This window comes from Tamandua tetradactyla, chromosome 13, assembly GCF_023851605.1.
Source record: "Tamandua tetradactyla isolate mTamTet1 chromosome 13, mTamTet1.pri, whole genome shotgun sequence".
Classification (NCBI taxonomy): domain Eukaryota; kingdom Metazoa; phylum Chordata; class Mammalia; order Pilosa; family Myrmecophagidae; genus Tamandua; species Tamandua tetradactyla.
This window is the reverse complement of record NC_135339.1, coordinates 4,932,669-4,957,033: the sequence shown is the minus strand read 5'-3', so window position 1 is coordinate 4,957,033 and position 24,365 is coordinate 4,932,669. Positions and strand designations below refer to the sequence as shown.

Sequence of the window (24,365 nt, the reverse complement as noted above, 5' to 3'; positions counted from 1 at the left end):
CTGAGCCTCTGTTTTCTTGCCTGTAAAATGGGCCTAGGGGTTGTTGCACAAACTAAGCAAGATCATGTATGTGGACCACGGGGTCTTAATAACTGTGTGAAAATTTAAGGGGAAACCTGTGAGTTGGAAGTCCTCAGGCATCAGGCAGGCCCCGTGGACGGTGAGGGGCTTGAGGAGGCTGAAGGTCCAGGCAGGAGGCGCCTCTGAGCTGAGGTGGGGGTGGGCTTCCACGCAGCCCGGGGACCGGTGGGCCTCTTGCCCCCTCCTCACCTCCCCAGCTGGCTCCTTTGCTCCCGTGAGAGCTTTCTGTTCAATGCGGCCATCTGGTCAACCCAGAACAGCTCCCCTCTCCTAGCACTTCTGGGCATCTCTGCTGCTCTCTGGGAGCACCGCTGGCCCTCTACCCTGCAGCGTGAGTGACGGCCTCAGGGACTGACCTTCCCCTTCCCCTGCACTTTCTCAGGATGGCCTGGGGACTAAGCACCCCATTAATACTGACCAGAACCATCGGAGGACTCCCCACGGCGGTGAGGCTCAGAGCTGGAGACACTGTCTCTAGAAACCTCACAGCCGCCCCCTGGGGACTGCTGTGTGTGGGTCAGGAAACAGGGCTGGGGATGGAGGGGTCTGTCCAAGGGCTCCTGGCCAGTGTCGGCCAAGCTGGACGTGGCCCTGGGCACTGCGGTTAAGGAGGGCGGCTTCTATTAACTGAGAAGCCAGGTCCGGGGGCAGGTGAAGCCCCCCAACTGCCCCAGAAATACGTCCAGACCCCTGCGGCTGGGGTGTGGGGGTCCTGACTTGTCCCCTGAGGCATCCTGGCTGCTGGGCACATGGTCACTTCTCTTGGGCAGGGCCAGGGCTGTTGTGTCCATGGCTATGGTGCATCACCAGGAGTTCTGGTACCCCGAGGAAGTGCTGACTTCTTATCACGTCTTCCTCCTGTTAACACATCTGGGAAAACATTTTAGAAAACTCGGACCAGAGAAGAAAAATGTAAAATTCAGTGTTTCTCTGTTCCACATTTTCTGCTTTTCGCATGTGCTGTTTTCACAGCAGGGAGAAGGTGCTGCGTGCAGCCTCTTTTCTAATGGCCTGGCTGGATACCTGCCCCTGGCTTGGCCGCGAGGTGCCCACCACAACACGTGGGCACCTGCAAACCCCCTGCTCACCCTGCTCCAAACCACGGGGGCTCACAAGTCAGTCTCACCCCCTTGGGCCCTGTTTTCCCTGCAAGCCCCAGCCAGCCCACCCTTCTGACAAGTGCCTTCCTTGGACCTGACTTTGGAGATTAGCTTCCAGAATGCTTTAGAGGATCAGAGGCCTGGCTGAGCCGACAGTGAGTTGGGCCAACAGGCTGGTCCTGTGGAAAGACGCTTTCTGTTGAGAACAGCCCCGATCTGGGGTAGAAAAAAAGAAAATAACCGTTATTGGAGCTTCTTAATTACAAGAGTAAGATGTATGATACAGCAGGAGCAGAGGAACAGTGAAAAGAATATAGGACAAAATATAATACGAATCCCTACCCACATATACTGACTGCTAATGCTCAGATATCTTTCTCAACTTTAATGGAAGAAAAGGAAACTAACTGGAATTAAAGACACTGTCATGTCCCACAAATGTTTCTCTATGAGACACCCCTAAAGGACACCCCTAAAGTTAAAAGGAGACTATCAAACCTTAAAGAGTTAGTTTATAACTGGGGAAATCTGTTTCACTTCTGGTCTGTGTGATTTAAAGGTTAACACAGGAACACAGGACACACCCCCACCGAAATCGGTGAACAGTTTTAAACAAGACTATTTTAAGAAGCATTTTAAGAGAACCTCCTTTACACCCCCTCTCCTTGGGAAGGATGTTCCCTGAGTGCGCCTCTGGAGGGCTGGCCCAAACCTGCAAACGGGCCCTTCTGCTGCAGTGGGCAGCGCGGCTCCCATCTGCTCTGCTCTCATCCTTTGTGGGTTGCACGGCAATGGGAGACCAGGCCTCCCTCTGCAGACAGACAGGCGGACAGCGTCGGCTCACCCTCATGCCCAGGGCGGAGCAGTGGGCCTGGGCTCTGGGAAGCAGAGGTTGCTCCTCCAGCCTTGGGGGGCCTGGGCACCCACCGGCCTCTGGAATCCTGGAGGGCAGAACTCTGAGGCCTCTGAGACCAGTCGTCCCAGCTGCCAGGGAAGCAGGGGACGGGAGCAGAGAGCTGGGAGCCACGTCTGCACAGGAAAGCAGCCCTTTACCCCAGTTCAGGGGCTTATGAACAGGTGTGGGCTGTGGACCCAGCAGGTTCCACCCCACAAGTTGTGAGACTGTTCAGAGCCTCGTGTGTCCCAACTCCCAAACCCACAAAGAAATCAAAAGCAAAAGCCAAACCCAACCACCCCAAATCCCCTTCCCATCTCATGCTTCCCCCTCACCGGAAAGGGCACCACCGTCCTCTCAGTCCTCTGGTCACAAACCTGGACGTCCCCCGATTCCTCTTTGCTTCTGCCCCACATCCAGCCACCGAAGTCCTGCTGCCTTTATATCCAGGCCACATCCAGAATCTGTCAGCCCCGGACAGACCTGCTGTCCTGGAAGTAAGACCCAAACTTCCCATCCACGCCTGCCTCCTCCCTTCCTGCACAAACACAACCACTTAGAACCTCAGGACCTTGGCACATGCCACTCCCACAGCCTGGAAATTTCCTGCCTTTGATCTCTCCCTGCTGGTTTCTTTACCTTTTCAGGCCTAGCACAGGCACTGCCTCCTCAGAGAGCCCTGATTTTTAATAGACATTTCAACAACATATAAAAGTTGCGAGACTTGTCTACTGAACTTGAAGCATCCCTCACTCTGACTCGCTCCTCGTGTGATTTCTCTTTTAGTTAAAGCAGCCCTGTCTCTTGAAGATAAAGTCATAACTTGCCCTGGAGTACAACCACAGGTAGTTGGAAAGTAAGTGCCCCAGTTTGGGGACCCTCATGTGCAGGAGACCAGGTGGGCAGTGTGGGTGCCCTTTAGGGGTCTAGGATATGGACATCCTCAGCCAGGCACCCAGGGAGCCCTCCATCCCTGCCCTGCCGGATGGTCCCTGGAGGTGGTCAGGGATCCGTGAAGCCCGGCTGTGCTGAGGACACCAGGAAGCGAAAGGGTACCTGCCTTAGTTTCCCCACTCCTAAGACACATGTACAGTGGGCTCCCCGTGACTTCCAGCTCTCCTCCGAGTGACTGTGTCTTCACAAAGCTCCAGCAGTAGAGTAAGGCCCAAGCCTGTTCAGTTGAGCCACAAGTAACATCTTCAAAAGGTCTCATTTCCAGTGGGTTCACACCCACGGGAACAGAGGAAGGGCAAGAACATGTGCTGTTTCCAGGGCCTGTAACTGAGCTGAACCCACATGGCCATCCCCTCACTCGGCGTGTGGCTGTGCTGGCCGTCAGATGGAGGCCGGGCTCTCAGGGACGGCAGTGTCCCCTGGGCCCTCCCTGCCAGGCCGCCTTCCCAGTGCCTTGGGGAAGGCGCTCTGGCCCCTGCTGTCTCCTCTCCATCAGCCCCAGAGGCCTTATTGGCAAAGTCAGTACATCCAGGAGGGCCAGAGCCCAGGGTAAGATCTGCTTGTCACCCTCTGCCCTCTCTGTGCTCAGGCCCATTGCAGTTGAAGTCAGCCTCAACAACGGCATTTTCTTCTTCAGGAACAACCTCAGAATCACTGGAAAGCAGTGTGTGAGTACCTGGGTGGGGCAGCTGCCATCTCGGCCTATTGGGAGCCCAGCGCTGGGGGCAGACACACCTCGGGGGGTCAGGCTGTCAGCCAGGGTGAGTGGGCGGGGTGGGAGGGGTCCCCCTCAGCCAGAACCGAGGTCCAGGACTGTGACAGCCCCTGGCCCCGCAGGACCTCAGGGCTGTCCCCTCCAGGTCGGGGTCCAGGGCCAGTAGGCTGTGCCGAGCTGTGACCTGGTAGCCCTGCCCTGGCCCGGCCTCACCCCGCTGTAAGCCCGCACGGCCCCCACCTCCCTGGCCCGCCTGGTCCATGTCCACTCTCGTCCTCGGGCTCCTCAGCTGTCTCCTCTGCTCACTGTCCCTGACTCTACAGGATGGTTCTCTCCCGCGGTAGACGGGATCTCAGCAGGTGGAAGGGGAGGCACTGGGGCTTGGCTCCAAGGGAAATACCCTGGCATGCAGGTGCTGCTGCTGTGGCCCAGCCGTCCAGAGCTCACGTTGGGTGGACATCTTGTCCCAGGGCAGCAGACCTCAGGCGGGGAAATGTGAGGCCCGAGCAAGTGGTACCTGGAGGGTGGAGGCGAGAGGAAACTGATGACCCACCCTGTGAACCCAAAGAACTGTTAATGTTCTCCCGTCTTAGACACACAGCTGCATGCTTCCGTTACTCACCCCTGCACATCTGCTCACCGACCAGCCAGTCACACTCCATCCTTGCCCAGCAGTTCTTCCCCAGCCTGCCCTGGACACACACATGTTAAAGGGCAGGAGCTGACCTGGAGCCTGGAGCCCTCCCGGCAGCCAGCCTGTCTCTGGAGGGTGGCTTCCTTTCCCCTGATCCCTGGCAGGTGGCACAGTTTCCTCCATACCCTGGCCCAGCATCTGGTTTCTCTGAACCCTCTCTCCATGTCCCATGTGCCTTCCAAGAAGGGATGGCCATTTTCCTGGGAAGGGGGTGGAGCCTGAGACTCAATTGGCCGCTGACGAGCTTTCCCAGAGTTGGGACTGGGTACAGGAAATGGGAAGAGAGCCCAGCTCTAGTGTCCCCATTCTCCACACCGGGTCTCTCAGCGACCTCCAATGGCCAGTCCTTCACCCGTCTGCAGAATTGTACCTTCCAGGGTCCTCCACCCCTCCTCCACTGTCAGCTGAGGCATCCCGTTGAGGTCTTTGCAGGGCTCTGGTCAGGGCGTGGAGGAGGGCCAGAGGCTGCGTCCGTGGTCCCTCTGTGGTCCCTGGAGGTGGGCAGCTGAGGAGCAGGGGAGGTGGAGATTGGCTGGGTCAGGTGGAAAGCCAGGGGCTGGGAGCCGGGAGGGGGCCCCAGGCCCAGCCCAGCCCACGGCCACGCATTCTCTGCCCAGCAAGGCTGCACAGTGACCAGGCCCTTTCCGCAGGAGGAGACCCCTGCCAGCCCACCCGGTGCAGGGGACAGTGGGAGCCCCAGCGAGATCGACAGCCAAATCCTCCCTGCGAAAACCCAGGCGGATGCTCCTGAGAAGCCCCTTGAGAGCGCCCCTGAGGTGCTCCCCAAAAAGCCTCCTAAGGAGACCTCTGAAAAGGCTCCCGAGGAGGCTCCGGAGAAGCCTGTAGAAAGCCCTGGGAGTCCCCCCGAGAACCCCAATGAGGAAGACGATGAGGAGGACGAGGAGGGTTACGAGGAGGGCTCCGAGGGCGGTTACGAGGACGACGTGCACGAGTCCCACGAGACCCACAGCAGTGGCCAGGGGAGCAGCTCCGAGGGGTTCCCCATGGTCCCCGTGCTCGCCGGCGTGGCGGGGCTGCTGGCCCTGCTGCTGCTGCTGTGCTGCCTCTGGTACCTGTGCAGGCGGGTGAGTGCCCCTCCCCAGCCAGCCCTGCCCGCAGGCAGGTCCCCTCAGCTCCCAGGTGGTCCCGGGAGCCACCACTGAGGCTCAGGCTGTGTCATCCCCCTGGGAGCCCACTGGGGCCCCGAGCTGCTCTCGAGCCTCCTGTTCTGTCTGCGGTGAGGCTTTCCTGGGCATGCTGTGCCTGCTGGGCCAGGCCCGTCCCGGTGCCCACAGTCTGGGGTCCAGATGGTGGGTGATGGGGACAGACCGTCCACCCTTCTGTGGGTGGGGGGATGGAGAGGACCCTTCCTTGAGAGCTGGAGGCAGAAAGTGGAGAAAGCAGGGCTGTGCAGGGGAGAGGGGCCCGCAGAGAACAGGCAGGTGAGTCTCTGCTCAGGAGGAGCAGCAAGCAGGGAAGTCCTGGTAGGGGACTGTCCCTGAAGGAATCGCAGCTGTGATGGCTGCACAGGGAGGGCAGGGAATTCCAGGTGGATGGACAGGGACAGCATCCTTCTGTCTCCACAGGGTGTTTGGGCTGATGATAAACCTACTGGGTGTGGCTCAGTCAGGGATGGGACCCTCAGCCTGCCTGGTCTGCCCCCAGCCCTCCAGGGAAGGGGCAGTATTGCTATGACAAATAGGGAAACAGGCTCAGAGGCAACTGTGCCAGCTGCAGCCCCACGGGCAACCCTGTCTTTGTCCCACGGGCCCAGATCAGGGTCAGGTCCCACCCACAGGGGCTGAGGCAGAGCCCAAACTGCCCCTTCCAGCCCGAGTGTGTCTTTATAATGTTATAGGAGGAGAAGGAACCGCCGCCACCGCCGCCACCACCCAGCTGCGTAAGTTGTGACTTCTCTGTTCTCTTGGGAGCAGGTTTGATAAGCACTGAGTCCCCTAGAGAGTCTCCTGTGGCCTGTGGAGATGTTTGTACTCCCTGCCCCAGGAGCTCCCACCTCCCTGAGCAAAGAGCTGGAAAAAAGAGGAGGGTGAATGGGGAGTCAGAGACTTTCAGTGTCAGCACCAAACACCTCCCTTCCCGGGCTCCCAGCGTAACCTGGTCAGGCCTTCTACAGAGTGGGCAGCTACAGGCTGACTTGGGGGTCTGCTGTGATCCCTCCTGAGATAAGGGGGCTGTGTGGGGCATGGCTGGTTGGCAGGATGGTGCTCCCTGAGAACTGAGGAGAGCTTCTGGAAAAGGAGCCTCATTTCCAAGGACCCAGTTCCAGGCTCTTGCTGTGTCCTTGTCTTAATCTCAGTCTCCTGGCACGGTCGAGGAGCCGGGTGGGAGTCAGTTTTAGGGGCAAGTAGGGGAGAGCTGCCAGCATTTTGGGGGCGAGTCACATGTGCACAGCCTGAGGGGTTGTCTTGTTTGCCCCAGAGGATGCTCCCTGTGGCCTGGAGGCGAGTGATGGGAATCCCGGGTCACTCACCGCAGCTCAATAGTTCTTTCGCTCACCCGCACATGTTTGCTGAGTGGCAGAGCTGGGCCATCGCAGTCCCCTTGTCCAGTAGCGGACAACTGTGCTTCTCCTTCTAGGAGAAAGTGTGCCCGCTGCCGTGTCCCATCATGATGTCCCGTTGCTGTGCGTGCTACAGATCTGTCTGCCCATGGAGACAGATGGAGCCCATGGAGGTAAGCAGGGCTGCCCCCACGCCCGGCTGGGGCAGGATAGAGGGTGCCAGGTCAGGATGCAGAGGCCCGGCCGGAAGGCTCTGCCTGGGGGGAGACAAGGGTCCTGGGTGCCTGGGCTTTATCCCTGGGTGTCGAGGGCCAGGGGAGGGCCCGAAGCAGGAGGGTCGTGTTCCAGGCACCCTCATTGTTCCCCGTCCTTGGCCCCCCCTGCCTCCTCGTGGCCTCTGGGTGCTAGCTGCTGGCTCACAGCCGCTGGTTTGCTCGGCTCTGCCTTGGCTCAGATTCCAAATTTAGGCCAGTGGGTGGAAGGGAAAACCAGACTGAGTCATAAAGAGGGTGGAGAGGGTCAGAGACATAGACTTCGGCCCTTTCCGAGTGTCTGGAAGTGCTGAGGCAGCCGGGCCTGACAGCGGCCCTTTCAGGCAGAGTGAGGACGTAGCCGGGGCGGGGCCCAGGGCTGCATGGCAGAGGCGCCAAGGTGGAGAAGCCCAAAGCCCTGTCGTCAAGTGACCTGAGCTGGGACTTGTGACCTGGGAACCCAAGTCAGAGCCGTTCACCACCAGGGACCCGCGCCCCCAGGACACGCTACCCCCACCATGCCCCCCGGGGTCGGGAGAGTCCCGCCCGGCCCAGGGCCGTGGGATGATATGGCTGGAGAGGGGCTATGCTCTTACAGTCTCCCGCCCTGCTCCTGCATCGGCTCTGCGGTGCTCCCCCCCAGTGCTTCCTCCTGGGCCTGCTGGCTCCTCTGGGGCCCCGGAAGGCACTGCATCTGCCAGCCCTGCCCCTGTCCTGACATGGTGACTTGTTCCAGCCTGCAGGGCACAGGCACCCCCTGTCCTGGCCCGTGAGACCACCTGAAGCACTGCCCTCTGCTGATCCAGGGCTCCTTTTTGGGCTGTTCCTCTTCTAACTCCCCACACTGGTATCAGGAACCTGCCCCCAGAGCTGGGCACGGACCTCTTACTTTTCCCCACCTCTCCTTGCTATCCTTTCCCCCTCTCCACTTCAGATGTCCCTCCCCCTCCCTGAGCTCCTGCCCAGCCCCTGTTCCCCTCTTGCTGTCCCTCAAGAACTCCTCTTTCCTCATGTAGCTCCTCCAACCTTTGAACTTGTCCTCTAAAAGGAGCCCCTGACTTCTCCCCCCACCAACACAAATACTGTTTTGTTCAGATTTTAAAACTGACCTATAGTGACCCCTCTCCTTCCCGCAAACATGCCCGCTGCCAGGCTCCTGCTCCCCAGGCTCGGTGCGTGGTCTTGCCATCCCATTAGGAGCTGGAGGTCCCTGACCCTTTCTGGATGTGCCACCCTCATGCTGCGTCTGCTTTGCAGGGCCAGCTGGATCTCCTTTCCAATCCTCGTTGCAGCCCATTACGACTGATGGCGTCCCCGTTCAGGACCATGGTGAGCGGGCATGGGACGTTCCCCTTGTGGGCAGAACGGCCCCGGGCCAATGCTTGTCACTTATGACTGTTGCCCATGGGTTGTGGGTCAGGAAGCCATGCCTTGCCCCTGCCAGTACACAGGGTCCAGCCGTGGAATATGAGCTTGTTTGTCTCAAGGCAGGGTCTGAATGTGACCACCTGCTTGCTCTTTGCATCATTGTCTTGGGATGGGGCTGGGGGTGTGCGTGTCCAGAGACTGTCAGAGCTGGAGACTGACGGGCAAAAGTCAAGGACAGAGGTCTGCAGAGCAAGGCCGGCCATTGGCTCTGGGGGCCCTGGTCCCCATCCTTTCCCCATGCACCTTGGGCCCTGTGGTCTACTCTTAAATGCACAGAGAAGTTTAGTGCCTTGTCCCACCTCATACTGCCAGTGTAGGGCAGGGATGGACCAGAACCCGGTGGCCTGGCTCCAGAGTCCAGCACGTGTCTTCACCCTGAACTGCTACCCTTCAGGTCAGCATTCAGGATCTCATGGTACCTCAGTCTTATCATCCTGGGGATATCTCAAGGTACCTCAGTCTTATCATACTGGGGAAATTCACGTTGAGGGACATTGTGGCCACCAAGAGACATTTGATGTGTGAATAAGAGGTTCTGGGAAGCCTGGAGTGGCCATAACCTGGGAGGGGTGAAGATGCTTTGGGGATGGGGCAGCCCGTGTATCCCTAATCCCCCATCTCTCCATCCCCCACCCCCCCACCTCCTACACCAGCCCTCCTTACCTCCAGCCTCCTTTATGGATTAAAGGTCTTTGCATACAAAGTCTGTTCTGGATGGAAAACAATGCCCTTACCATCAGATGAGCATCATCATGCTTGTCAGACCCATCAGCCACTTTAATGGTATGGGAAGGGTTGGAACAGACGAGAAAAAAACAATCCCATGGCAATGCAGTCTGCTCTTAGATATGCCTCCAAGCAAAGCATCTCCCAATTAAATACAGTGAAGGAGAAATTCACCTTAATAAAGGTAAGGACCTGTGGCATCGTAGTGGTCCCAGGGCCACACGGCACCCTCTTCAGTCCCCTGGGGCTCATAGATTTTGGACCCAGCGGGTGTGCAAATCCTCACCATCCTGTGCTCCTTGGCTTGCTTTTGTTCTGTTTTAGATCCAGGAGCTGTGTGATCGGGTAGCTAATTGGTCAAACCTGATGCCTCAAGAGTCCACCAAATATTACCCTGCAGAACATGCCCTTTCCCTTCTAGGGAAATCCTTTGCAGGTCTCCAGTTGAGGAGAATTTATAAATTGCAGCAGCAGTGGTGTCTCTATGTGCTAGAACATTTTATGAGTGCCCTGTGGTTCTTAACCCTTATGTGTCCAGTCCATGCTGAACCTCAGTGTCTTGTAGAGGTTTTGAAACTTGCCCGGGTCCTTCAGTTGACAAAAGGTTGAGCTGGGAGTTGCCCTCCCTTTGCTGCCGTCTGCATCTGCCCACTGTCCCTCATGGATGAGATCCTAAAAATGACACAAACCACACAGAATCCCAATGGATGGCACTGTGGCCTCTCTGGGTCTTTCTCCACTTCTAGCCTCTTACTGCTTCTCCTCTCGTGTAGCCAAACCTTGCTCTGCCTCCTCTAATGAGGACCTTGCAGTGACACTTAGGACCCATCCAGAAAGTCCAGGGTCCTCTTCCCATCTCAAGGTCTTGCATTTCCTCACATATGCAGCATCCCTTTTGCCATATAACAGGTTTACAGGATGGGGACCTGGTCATTTTTGGGGGCCACTGAAATGGAAACTTCCCTGAGAGCAGGGACTGCCCCGATATTCAGACCTTGTTCAGTGCAGGGACCTGACAGGCTCTAAGGCCACACATCAGGAAGGACCGAAGGTGTGCGTGGATGTGGTGGAGGTTGGCAGCCACTGGCTTGGGGCTGAGGAGGGGGGCCAGGACCATGTTGGGGGGCCCTTGCTCAGCCGGTACTGCTGAGACCTGCCTGCCTTGGGGGTTGGGAGTGGGTTTGGTTTACAGGTCATCTCTGTGGTCTTGGAGGAAAGCTGGGGTCTCAGGGGAGGTTGGGGTGTTCTCACTTCTCCTACGTGTGCTGCCTGAAATGAGGAGACCCTTCCTCAATTGGGAGTTAGAGGGAGGGGCTGGTGTGCTCCAGACATTCACCATGGTGCTTGTGGGGATCTTAGAATGAAGGGGTGGGGGTGGGGGTCTTTGGCAAGCCCAAGTTGGGGGGCAGAGATGACAGCAAACCTGGGGGAGTAGGTACTGCAGACAGACAGATTTTGCTGACTGTCCTAGAGGGTCTGAATCATCTTCACAAAGCAGGTGGTGTAGACCCCTCTGCCTTTAGGGTCTGCTGGGGCCCCTGCCTCATGCCCAGGGAGCCACAGAGCTCTGCCTCAGGTGCCCGCTGAGGGTCTTCAGGTGCCAAGGCCCGAGCTGGACAGCCTAGGGCCCTGGAGGGAAGCCAGGCCTTGCTCTCAAGGCTCCCAGTCCATGGGGAGGCAGCAAGGTCAGAGGTCAGAACACTTAAGCCTCCCTGGGGAGGGCAGGGGAGCCTCTGCCAAAGGGGTGTGGCCAAATCTCATCTCCCAGCAGGACTGAGGCTGGAGGCCAGGACTCCAGGGAGTTGAGAAGCATCCACAAAGGCCCACCCTGTGGGTCCAGGTGGGATCTAAGCCCAGCACATGAACCAAGGAAACTGCAGCCTCTGTTCCCAAATCAAATGGCTTCTTCATGACTTCTGTCTCTTCTCTGCCCTACAGGAGAGGTGCCTCACTCTCACCCCGGTGAGGTCCCCATACACACCCATGGTCTGCGGCCCAAGCCAGTGCCTTCCACCCTCCCGGGAGCAAGTCCCCTTCCCCGTCTGCCCGCCGTGCTGCCATTGCCATTGTCCTTGGTCCTGCTCCCAGTCCTCCAGGATGCTGCCGCTGGTTCCTCCCTGCTCCCGGGCACTCCCCAGCTGCCATGTGCAAGCCCTACCCCCAGAGCCCTAAGCTAAATAAAGCTTCAAGCAGCCAAGATTCTCTTTTGTGTTTGTTTCTTTGTTTTCGGGTTTTTTTTTGTTTGTTTGTTTTACCAAATAAACATTTTTTGCTTTAGTCTCACACATAAGTTGGAATTTTAAAATATTAATTACCATCTATTTTCAGCACCCTGCAGTAATGACATTCCTTTGTTCTTCTTCATGCAAAAACATTTTTAAATTTGTACATTTAATCACTGTCATTATACACTCTAGGCAATCCTGGATCACACCATCTCAATCTTTATAGTCTGTCTTTCTTTCTGATTTCATTTGTGTCCCCAGCCCTCCTCCCTCTATCATTCTCACATTCAGCTTCATTCAGTGTTTTAACATAATTGTATTACAGTTAGGTAGTATTGTGCTGTCCATTTCTGAGTTTTTACATTCAGTCCTGTTGCACAATCTGTATCCCTTCAGCTCCAATTACCCAATATCTTACCCTATTTCTATCTCCTGATGGTCTGTGTTACCAATGAAGTTCTCCAAGTTTATTCACTAATGTCAGTTCATATCAGTGAGACCATAGAGTATCTGTCCTTTTGTTTCTGGCTAATCTCACTCAGCATAATGTCCTTAAGGTCCAACCATGTTGTTACATACGTCATAACTTTATTCTGCCTTAGAACTGCATAATATTCCATCGTATGTATACACCACAGTTTGTTTAGCCACCCATCTGTTGATAGACATTTTGGCTCTTTTCCATCTCTTGGTAATCGTAAATAATGCTGCTATAAACATTGGTGTGCAAAGGTCCGTTTGAGTCCTTGCCCTCATGTCCTTTGAGTAGAGACAGCATATAGATGGGTCCCGTTCCCTAATCCATTCTGCCAGTCCATGTCCCCTAATTGGGAAGCTTAATCCATCAACATCAGTGTTATTACTGCCCGGGCAGTACCCTCCTCTACCATTTTGCCTTCTGGCTTTTATATGTCCTTCTAATTTTCCTTCTTTTCACCTTTACTCATGGTCTTCCTTTCTACACTCTTCTCAACACCTCTCTCTTCTGTCTTTTCGTATCTATCTCTAGTGCTCCCTTTAGTACTTCTTGCAGAGCTGGTCTCTTGGTCATGAATTCTCTTAGTGATTTTTTGTCTGAAAATGTTTTAATTTTTGAAGGACAATTTTGCTGGATATAGAATTCTTGGTTGGCAGTTTTTCTCTTTTAATAATTCAAATATATCATCCCACTGTCTTCTCGCCTCCATGGTTTCTGCTGAGTAATCTACACATAGTCTTATTGGGCTTCCCCTGTATGTGATGGATTGCTTTTCTCTTGCTGCTTTCAAGATTCTCTCTTTCTCTTTGACCTCTGACATTCTGATTAGTAAACGTCTTGGAGTACATCTATTTGGGTGTATTCTCTTTGGGGTACACTGCACTTCTTGGGTCTCTAATTTTAAGTTTTTCATAAGAGTAGGACATTTTCAGTGGTAATTTCCTCCATTAGTTTTTCTCCTCCTCTTCCGTTCTCTTCTCCTTCTGAGACACTCACAACATGTGTATTTGTGCGCTTCATATTGTCATTCAATTCCCTGAGTCCCTGCTCATATTTTTCCATTTTTTTCCCTATATTTTCTTTTTCTTGTCGGATTTCAGATGCTCCATCCTCCAGTTCACTAATCCTATCTTCTGCCTCTTGAAATCTATCATTGCAGGTTTCCATTGTTGTTTTTCTTTTCATCTCTTCTACTGTGCCTTTCATTCCCATAAGTTCTGTGATTTTTTTTTCAGACTTTCGATTTCTTCTTTTTGTTCTTTCCTTGCCTTCTTTATATCCTCCCTCAATTCAATGATTTGGTTTTTGATTAGGTTTTCCATGTCTGTTCGTATATTCTGAATTAGTTGTTTCAGCTCCTGTATCATTTGAATTGCTGGTTTGTTCCTTTGACTGGGCCATATCTTCAGTTTTCCTAGTGTGATTTTTTTTTTTTGCTTGCCTCTAGGCATTTAATTACCTTAATTAGTTTATTCTGGAGATTGCTTTCACTTCTTTTACCTAGTGTTTTTTTGCTGGATGAATTTGTTGTCTATCTGTTCTTTGACATGCAGTTCAGCTTTATCTGGACCTTTAGCTTAGGTTTTGTTTAACAGAGGATAATTTTTCAGTCCTTGTTTTCTTGTTTCTTGCCCTGCTGTATGGTGCCTTCCCCCCCCCCCCACACTTAGGAGGGTCTGCTTAGGTATTATAGACCCCAGCTGGATTTTCCCAGACCAAAATGGCCTCCTGTCAGGAGGAAAGAGTCACCTGCATTGGTTTTCCCTGAGAATGAGAGCCAGCAGGTTGAAAGACTTTTCTGTGAAGTCTCTGAGCTCTATTTTTCTTATCCTGCCCAGTATGTGGTGCTTGTCTGCCTGCAGGTCCCACCAGCATAAGATGATGCGGTACCTTTAACTTTGGAAGACTCTCCCTGCTGGGGGCATGGTGGAGACAGAGGAGAGGTTGTAGACTGGTTTTAATGTCTTCAAATTGCCAAGCCCTGGGGTCTGAATTCCTTGAGGGAGGGATTCCACCTGAGTTGGGCTTCACCCCTCCCCTGGGGAAGGCACAGGCTCCAGACAAGCCCTCAAACGAGCTTGTTTCTGCCTATACCTGGGGCAGTTGCAGCCTGAGAAGCCCTGCCACTGTATCCAAAGGCATTCAAGCCTTTGTAGAAACACAGCCACAAAAACCTCTGTTTCCTTTTTTTTTCTTTCTTTTTCTGTCGGCCCTGCCCTCTTGGTGCCAGGGCAAAAATCAGCGACCTCCGCTTTGACCAGGTTCACCTGAGTGGGGGCCTATTTTTAGTAGCAGAATTTGTTAATTAATTCCATAATTGGCGTTTGGTTGGGCTCTGCCCCTGCTGCTGGTAAAAGTCTCTTTCCTTTCCCCTCTGGGAAGCAGCCTGTGGGGGAGGGGCACTGGCCACCTCAGCTTGGGGAACTCACGGTTCTGGGGGGGGCTTGCAGCCGGTCTAGCTGGTCCAGACTGGGGTACGCTGTGTGTCTGGTCACTGACATGGCCCCAGGAGCTGTTCTGTACTGTTTCTGGTTATTTAGTAGGTGTTATGGAGAACGAACTAAAACATGCATATTGCTAAACCTCCATCTTAGCTCAGAAGTCCCCCAGTTCACCAAGTTTTTATATTATAGTTAGACTATATGAATGAGGCATGATAATATTTGTCCATTTGCTTCTGGCATTTCTTCCTTGACCAACTGGTTGTTAAAGAGTGTGTTGCTGAGCCTCCATATATTTGTGAATTCTCTGGCCCCCTGTTATTGATCTCCAACTTCATTCCATTATGATCCAAGAAAGTGTTTTGTATGATTTCAATCTTTTTAAATTTATTGAGACTTGCTTTGTGACCCAGCATATAGTCTATTCTTGAGAATGATCCATTAGCACTTGAGAAAAATGTGTATCCTGCTATTGTGAGGTGTAATGCTGTGTAAATGTCTGTTAAGTTTAGTTCATTTATCATATTCAAATTTTCCATTTCCTTATTGACACTCTGTGTAATGTTCTATCCATTGATGAGAGTGGGGAATTGAAGTGTCCAACTACTGTGGGAGAGGTGTCTCTTTCTTCCTTCAGTGTTGTGTTTGCCTCATGTATTTTGGAGCCCTCTAGCTTGATGCATAAATATTTATGATTGTTATGTCTTCTTGTTGAATTGATCTTTTTGTTAATACATGGTGTCCTTCTTTGTCCCTTTTAATTGTTTTACATTAGAAATCTAATTTGCATAGCTACTCCTGCTCTTTTCTAGTTGTGGTTTGCGTAAAATATCTTTTTTTGTCCTTGGGTCTAAAATGAGTCTCCTTTAGACAGATACAAATGGGTCCTGTTTTTCTTCTTAATCCATTCTGCCAGTCTATGTCTTTTGATTAGGGCATTTAATCCATTGACATTTAAGTTATTACTATAAAGGCAGTACTTTCTTCTACCATTTTGTCTTTTGGGTTTTATATGTCATATGAATTTTCTTTCTCTTTTTACCTTTACTGATAGTCTTCGTTTCTACATGCTTCTCCAGACCTCTCTCTCCTGCCTTTTCTTATCTGCCTGTAGTGCTCCCTTTAGTATTTCTTGCAAAGTCAGTCTCTTAGTCACAAATCCTCTCTGTGCTTGTTCGTCTGAACATATTTTACTCTCTCATTTCTGAAGTACAATTCTGCTAGGCACAGAATTCTTGGTTGACAGTTTTTCTCTTTTAGAATCTTAAATATATCTTACTACTGCCTTCTCACCTCCATGGTTTCTGCTGAAACCATAGTCTTATTGAGCTTCCCTTGTATGTGATGGGTTGCTTTTCTCTTGCTGCTTTCAAAATTCTCTTTCTCTTTGGCATTTGACAATCTGATTAATAAGTGTCTTGGAGTATGTCTATTTAGATCTATTCTGTTTGGGGTATGCTGCATTTCTTGGATCTGTAATTTTATGTCTTTCATAACAGGTGGGAAATTTTCAGTGATTATTTACTCCATTATTCTTTCTCCTTTTCCCTTCTCCTCTTTTGGGATACCTACTGTAAAGAAGGATTTTATAAAACTTAACAGTAGCTAACTTTTCTTATGTAAAGAAGGATTGTAAAGAAAAGAGTTATGGGCCCCATCAGGCTAAGAAAAACAACCCGGGACTTCCCAGGGGCCGTTATCTGCTGCCTTTGTTATGCAAGGTTTTCTGCTGCCTTGGTTATGCAAGGTTGTAACTGCCGGAGAAAGTTTATCTAAGAATGCAACTGAGAAGGTTGAGTAAGGGAGTTTTGCATGAGACAGCTGCTTCTTGCATGAAGCAGCTCCCATGACTCATGCGCGAAAAATGTTTGATATCTGCTTCTTGCAAAATGTTTGTTATCTACTTCTTGCAAAATGTTTGTTATCTACTTCCTGCATAAAGCAGAACCTGTAGCTCATGTTCAACCCTCAAACCCCACCCCCTTATCCTGGCCCTTAAAAGGCTTCCCAAACCCAGGCTCGGGGCTCTCTGTTCCTGCGTGTTCAGTGAGCCCCACGCATGTGTGGTAAATAAACCCCTTGCGTGTTGCATGAGAGAACGTCTCTTGGAGTCTTCCTTTGCTTGGCAAAACTCTCGAATTCTCGAATTCTTACATTTGGAGGTCCCACCGAGATCGGCTCTTCGTAAGGGGAGGCTCCAACAGCTCTTTCTTTCGGGGTAAGTGAGGCCTTTTTGTCTGAGGTGCGATCGCTTAGTCTGTCAGACTGGCAGTGACTGTCGGAGAGTTGCGTGATCACTCCCCGACGGCAACCGGCAGACGTGTCCAGGGGTTTCAGGTCACTCTCCCGAGGGACGCCTTGGGATTGGGGGACCTCCGGGGATGCCTGGAGGCTTCCTACAGGGCCGACTCTGATTCTGTTTCCCTTCTGACGGGGGGAGACTCGATCACAGTCATCAGGCCAGTCTGAGCTGTGTCTCTGAAACTGTATAAACGTGGTGTGCCGGCTCTCTGTGTGTCTGTCTGTATTTGTGTGTTAGGAATTGTTTTTGTTTTACCAAAGATGGGTCAGGGAACGTCGACTCCACTTTCTCTGACCTTAAGACACTGGTCTGAGGTCAGGGAAAGAGGTCAGAATCTATCTCTTATTGTAAAAAAGGCAAATGGCAGACCTTCTGCTCGGCCGAGTGGCCCTCTTTTAACGTGGAATGGCCGCGTGAAGGAGCTTTTCATCTACCCTTGATTCGGGCCGTCAAGTCAGTCATCTTCCGCCCTGACCCGTATGGCCACCCGGACCAGCAGCCCTACATCATGGTTTTGCAGGACTTGTGTGAAAACCCACCTCCATGGGTAAAGCCGTTTCTTACTCCTCTTGGTCAACATGACTCTCCCTCTGTACTTCCAATCAAGGAGCCGGGTCCTTCTCTAGCGCCAAAACTCTATCCTTCTTTGCCTCCTGCAGTCTTACCAGAATCCCAATCGGATGTACTCCTCTTCGACACAGGTCCTTCTTCCCCTCCTCCCTACCCTTCAGCTCCGGTACAGGACCCCCCTTCTCTTAGCTCATCTTCTCCCTCCTCTAGTTCCCTCTCTCCGCCCTCTTCCATTCCCTCTTCGCAGGTTCACCAACAGACGATCCCAGATGAACCAGGACCGGCACATAGTACACGAAGCAGACGAGCACAAAGCCCATCTGATGTGGCGGTCACTCTCCCCCTCAGACCGTATGGGCCTCCAGTGGATGATAGACACGGGGGAGAAATGCCCGCTCTACAATACTGGCCCTTTTCCTCCTCTGACTTATATAACTGGAAAAATAATAACCCTCCTTTTTCCGAGGCTCCCACTAGGCTGACTGGATTGGTGGAGTCCCTTATGTTCTCTCACCAGCCCACTTGGGATGACTGTCAAAAACTCCTGGGGACTCTCTTCACCACGGAGGAGCGAGATCGGATCCTACTGGAAGCCAGGAAGCAAGTTCCTGGACAAGACGGGAGACCCACCCAACTCCAGCATGTCATCGACAATCGGTTCCCGCTGCGCCACCCTAATTGGGACCCGAACACTTCTGAAGGTAGGGAGCATCTGTCCATCTATCGCCATATTCTAGTAGCGGGTCTCCGAGCAGCCGCACGCCGGCCCACCAATTTGGCCAAGGTAAGAGAGGTTATTCAGGGAGTGGACGAATCACCCTTAGTCTTTTTAGAAAAACTAATGGAAGCATACCGTAGGTATACTCCCTTTGACCCTCAATCAGAGGATCAAAGAGCCTCAGTGGCCATGGCCTTTATCGGCCAATCAGCTCCAGACATTAGACGCAAGCTGCAGCGCTTAGACGGGTTGCAGGACCTAGCCTTGCGAGATTTAGTCACAGAATCTGAAAAAAGTGTTTTATAAGAGAGAAACAGAGGAGGAAAAAGAACAAAGGAGAGAAAGAGAGAGAGAAAAAAAAATTAGTAAGAGAAAAAAGATTAATACAGCTAATTAAGGACCAAATTAATTCTGCCCTAAGCAGGCCCATTCAAGTGCGTTATCACTGGCTTCATCTCGGTGACCAAGGTATGAATCCAGAATATCTGACTGCTACCCACCCTCTCGGGTAAGAATCCCCACTCCTACAGGAGCAGCATACAACTCGAAAATATGCTTCTAGCTTATGCTATGATTGGTACCGCTGGGTGCAAGGCAAAGCACTGCAAAGGAGGGCCAAAACAATTAAAGGCCATTTTCGAGCTCCTTGAGAAGTATGCCTCATCTTGCATAGAGGTTCACTCTACAAAAATTCCTCTCCCCAGAAAAACAGAGCCACAAACAACCTGGGGGATGAGGCCTCTACTTCCCCCAGCAAAGGTTAATGCCAAAAGAATGCTGGATCAGCATTCTTCCTCCATCCTTTTAAAAAAACAAAGGGAGGAAATGTTGGGGACAATTAAAATAGCATGTATAAAATCCACCCTCAGCAATGCTGGAAACATGCAACAAGGCCGCCAGGGCTGAAACAAAGCACTAGCCATTGTCCACTGTGCTAGCCACCAAAGAGGCTCGGACCTAGTAACCATGGGTAATAGGCGAGCAGATAAAGAAGCAAAAGCGGCAGCATTAAGGGACCCTATAAACTTGGTCCTAATAACCAAAGAAAACCAGCAACCCCCTGAGACACTATCTGAGGTTACACCCCAAGGAGAGTCGGAAGCCCTAGCTTACATACAGCAGGTCCACCAGCTCACTCACCTGGGGACAGGGAAACTACAGCAGCTCCTGCAAGACCAGAGGGAATTGTACCCTCTGGCAGCCTCAAAAAGGAAAGAACTGGCAGATTGCGTAGCCAGAGAGTGTCAGGCGTGTCAAATCGTAAACGCCTACCCCCCAAAGCTCCTAACGAAAAAAAGACTAAGGGGAACTCGACCTGGGCAGTTCTGGGAAGTCGACTTTACTGAAATTAAACCTGCAAAATATGGACTTAAATACTTACTAGTTTTTATAGACACCTTTTCAGGATGGGTTGAAGCCTACCCAACTAAGAGAGAAACGGCCCAGGTCGTAGTCAAGAAGATTATGGAAAAATTTTTCCCCGGTTCGGTCTACCAAAGGTAATAGGGTCAGATAACGGACCTGCATATGTAGCCCAGGTAAGTCAGGGTGTGGCCAGGATATTGGGGATTGATTGGAAATTGCATTGCGCATACAGACCCCAAAGCTCAGGACAGGTAGAAAGAATGAACAGGACAATTAAAGAGACCCTAACCAAATTAGCTATAGAGACTGGCTTGAAAGATTGGACCATGCTCCTGCCTTATGCCCTGTTCAGGGCCCGGAATACCCCCTCTGCTCTCATGTGTAATCTAACCCCTTATAAAATCTTATATGGAGCGCCAACTCCAGTCAAGGACATGTCCTCCATTCTAGAAATTAATAGTTCCCTCCATACCCCCTTGCTTGACAGGCTGCGAGCCTTGGAAAAAGCCCAGCGGTTCCTGTGGCGGCAGCTCTCCACCTCCTTCAAGCCAGGAGATAACAGAACTCCGCATCAATATCAGGTGGGAGACTTCGTCTACGTCCGCCGCCACCAGGTACAGACTCTTGAACCTCGCTGGAAAGGACCATATCAGGTACTCTTGACCACCCCCACCACAGTCAAGGTCGATGGCATCGCTTACTGGATCCATGCGTCTTTGCCCTCTGAGTCCCAATGAAAACTGGAAAGGACTGACAATCCTCTCAAGCTGCGGGTTCGTAGGGTTACTACTCCTTCTCCTCCTTCCCCTAGGGGAACCCAGTTCCAACCCGCATAAGCCTTGGAAATGGACAATAACCAGATGGGATGATGGGAAGACTATAAAAACTTGGGAGGGAGCAGGGGAGCCTTCTTTTCTAGTGACCCCTTGTAATCTTACCACTCTGGGGAACGAGCCCTGTTGCGACCTGACCCCCATCTACCTATGTCCCGCATCCAATCAGGGAAAAAGTTACTGTAACAGCCCAGGACACTATTATTGTGCCTACTGGGGCTGTGAGACTTTAGCTTCAAAATGGACAACCTTAGGCAACCCCTTCCTCAAAATAGGGTACCAGAAAACCTGTTCTAATCCTGGAAGCTGTGGGTCTGATGGATGGCCCGGGGCCCACCATGGAACACTCATGACCGGCGGTAGGCCTACAACAGATTTCTCACAAAACCCTTGCGCTAAAATTTGGCTTAATATCACTAACCCCTCAGATAATAGTTGGATAACTGGAAAAACCTGGGGAGCCAGATTATACGAAACTGGCACAGACAGGGGGAGGCTAATACTAATTAAAAAGGAAGAAATTCCCCAAAAAGCTATCAGGGTAGGCCCCAACCCTGTTCTGACTATGAAAAACCCAGGGCCTCATGCAAAGCCTACGTCCCCAGGAAGCCCTAGCAATAGCTCCCTAATTCCCACTTCTTCCCCCCTTCCGACTCCCAGTAGTACTTCTCCCTACAATCCAGAGACTCCTGGCGACCAATTATACAACCTAATTCTAGGAGCCTTTTCTGCCCTCAATCACTCCCGAGCTAATCTCACCCAGTCATGCTGGCTTTGTCTGTCAGCTTCGCCGCCCTATTATGAAGGAATAGCTATAAATAAGTCATATACCATCCTCCCTAATGGCACGTCTTGCGACTGGGACGGCAACCATAAACTCACCCTGTCTGAGGTTACGGGACAAGGAACTTGTATAGGTAACCCTCCTCCCCACGTTAAAATCTTATGTGCCACCATTAATCAAACCCAAGATAATGATAAATTCCTTCAACCTCCCCCAGGTTTAAAGTGGGCATGTGACACTGGAATTACCCCTTGTGTACCTACAAAGGTTTTTAACAACTCTGTCAACTATTGTGTGTTGGTTTCTATATACCCCCGAATTCTCTATCATTCAGGGACAGACTTAGAAACTACACTATTAAGCCAAACCAGATACAGAAGGGAACCAATCTCAATAACCCTGGCAGTTCTTATAGGGGTAACCGCCGCTGCCGGTATAGGCACAGGGACTGCTGCCATTGTACATAGCAATCAACAAACCAGTCAATTACAGGCCGTGATAGATCAAGACTTAAACGAAATAGAGAGATCTGTCTCAGCCCTTCAGAACTCTCTAACCTTCCTTTCAGAAGTAGTTCTGCAAAATAGGCGAAGACTTGACTTACTTTTCCTTAAAGAGGGGGGATTATGTGCAGCTTTAAAAGAACAGTGCTGTTTCTATGCGGATCACTCTGGTGTTGTTAAAGAGTCCATAACAAAACTCAGAGAGCACCTTCATGAAAGACAAAAACAACGAGAGGCGCAACAGGGGTGGTTTGAATCTTGGTTTACTAAGTCCCCCTGGTTGACAACGCTATTATCTGCTCTCACTGGGCCTTTAATTGTGTTGCTTTTAATAATAAATATAGGACCATATATTCTAAATAGAATTATACAGTTTTTACAAAGGCAGATTGGAAATGTCAAATTAATGCTCATCAGACAACAGTACTCATTATTAAATAACCCAGAAAATCTCTAAGATTAGAGATATGTACAAAAAGGAGTGGGGAATGTAAAGAAGGATTTTATAAAACTTAACAGTAGCTAACTTTTCTTATGTAAAGAAGGATTGTAAAGAAAAGAGTTATGGGCCCCATCAGGCTAAGAAAAACAACCCGGGACTTCCCAGGGGCCGTTATCTGCTGCCTTTGTTATGCAAGGTTTTCTGCTGCCTTGGTTATGCAAGGTTGTAACTGCCGGAGAAAGTTTATCTAAGAATGCAACTGAGAAGGTTGAGTAAGGGAGTTTTGCATGAGACAGCTGCTTCTTGCATGAAGCAGCTCCCATGACTCATGCGCGAAAAATGTTTGTTATCTGCTTCTTGCAAAATGTTTGTTATCTACTTCTTGCAAAATGTTTGTTATCTACTTCCTGCATAAAGCAGAACCTGTAGCTCATGTTCAACCCTCAAAACCCCACCCCCTTATCCTGGCCCTTAAAAAGCTTCCCAAACCCAGGCTCGGGGCTCTCTGTTCCTGCGTGTTCAGTGAGCCCCACGCATGTGTGGTAAATAAACCCCTTGCGTGTTGCATGAGAGAACGTCTCTTGGAGTCTTCCTTTGCATGGCAAAACTCTCGAATTCTCGAATTCTTACACTACAACATGTATCTTTGTATGTTTCATGTTGTCATTCAATTCCCTGAATCTCTGCTCATAATTTTCCATTCTTTTCCCTATTTTTCTTTTGCGTGTTGGATTTCAGATGTCCAGTCCTCTAGTTCACTATTCCTTTATACTGCCTCTTCAAACCTATTGTGTAGGTTTCCATTGTTTCTTTTTTATCTTTTCAGTTCTGCTTTTCATTCCCGTAAGTTCTGTGATTTGTTTTTTTCAAACTTTTGAGTTCTTCTTTCTGTTCACCCAATGTCTTCTTTATAACCTCCCTCAACTCGTTGATTTGATTTTTGATGAGATTTTCTATGCGTGTTTGAACATCCTGAATTAGTTGCTTCAACTCCTGTACCTCATTTGAATAGTTGGTTTCTTCCTTTGACTGCTCCATATCTTTGATTTTCCTAGTATGACTCATTATTTTTTGCTGGCATCTAGGCATTTGATTCCCTTAATTAGTCTATTCTGGAGGTTGTTTTCACTCTTTTACCTAGGATTTTCTTGCTGGATGGCTTTGTTCCTTACCTGTTCTTTGACATTCAATTCAACTTATTCTAGACCTCTAGTATAGGTTCTCTTTAACTGACCAGAATTTTCAGTTCTTGTTTTTCTGTTTTCTTGCCCTGTCTATATGGAGCTGGGTTTTTTTGTTTTTTTGTTTGTTTGTTTGTTTGAGGAAGGTCTCCTCAAATCCAGTCGGAGATTTTGCCCTACCAATCAGGCCCACGTCTAAGGAGGAAAGAGTAGCTAGCATCGGTTTTCCCTGTGGGTAAGACCCAACAGGTTGTCAGACTTTCCTATGAAACCTCTCAACTCTGTGCTTTTCCTATCCTACCCAGCATATGGCACTTGTCTGACTGAGGCTTCCCACCAGCTTAAAATGATGTGGAGCCTTTAATTTCAGCAGATTCACCCTGCCAGGGGCATGATTGAGGTGAGGTAATATGATGACTTTGCTTCAGTTTTCCAGTCCCCAGGGCCTGAATTCCCTGAAGGAGGGATTCCACTTGAGGCAGGCCTGCCCCCTTTTACTTGGGGAAGGTACACCTTTTAGGGAATTAACTCCTTTCACCTGACTAGTTACTTTGCTTCTCAGACAAGCTTAATTCCCCCCTTGCCTGGGACAGTGCTGGAGCCTGAAAGTGCTTCCAGTTCTACCTAATGAGCTGGTAAAGAGTGAAAAAAAAAAGCCTTTTAGAGCTGGACCCCTGCTCCTCCAGTTTTCCATCAAGAGCTTCAGGTGGTATGTGGCTCTGTATCTCCAGGCTCCATGTGCCCCCTTTTCTTGGGGTCCAGCCCTTTTCCAATATTTTGTCCTGTCCAACTCAAAAAGCTTCTTTTGTTTGTTTGTTTGTTGTTATGTTTTGTTTTTCATCAGCCCTGCCCCTTTTCTGCTGGGACAAAAATTCCTAGTTCCTTTAGTATTTATTCCAGGCTTATCAGGCTGGGGGCCTGTTTTCAGAATTAATTTATTAATTAATTCTGCAACTGGAACTTGGTTGAGCTAAGCCCTTACTGCTAGTAAAGTCTGTTTTCTTCTCCCTCAGGGAACCAGTCTGCTGTGCCTGTAGGGGAGGAGTGCCAGCCTCTGAGGCTCGGGGGTCTTAAAGCTCTGTGTGGGATCGCAGCCGGTCCATCTGGTCCAGATTGGTGTACGCTGTGTGTCCATTCACTGATGTTCCCCCAGCAGTT

At 50.8% G+C, this 24,365-nt stretch overlaps 1 protein-coding gene across 2 annotated transcripts in view; it reads left to right on the top strand.

Annotated features, from left to right (window-relative positions):
* ANTXRL (ANTXR like) overlaps window positions 1-11,677 on the top strand; it is a 48,919-nt gene extending 37,242 nt beyond the window's left edge. Inside the window, exons 12-18 of one of the 2 annotated variants that reach the window (XM_077124575.1) lie at window positions 2,863-2,932; window positions 3,620-3,698; window positions 5,090-5,524; window positions 6,298-6,339; window positions 7,038-7,133; window positions 8,469-8,540; window positions 11,304-11,677. In XM_077124575.1, coding sequence (XP_076980690.1) covers window positions 2,863-2,932; window positions 3,620-3,698; window positions 5,090-5,524; window positions 6,298-6,339; window positions 7,038-7,133; window positions 8,469-8,540; window positions 11,304-11,537 — 1,028 coding nt within the window. In that variant the 3' untranslated portion in view covers window positions 11,538-11,677. The remainder of the gene's footprint in view (window positions 1-2,862; window positions 2,933-3,619; window positions 3,699-5,089; window positions 5,525-6,297; window positions 6,340-7,037; window positions 7,134-8,468; window positions 8,541-11,303) is intronic. The other variant, XM_077124574.1, reaches the window with a different exon arrangement.
* Window positions 11,678-24,365: the final 12,688 nt, after the last annotated feature.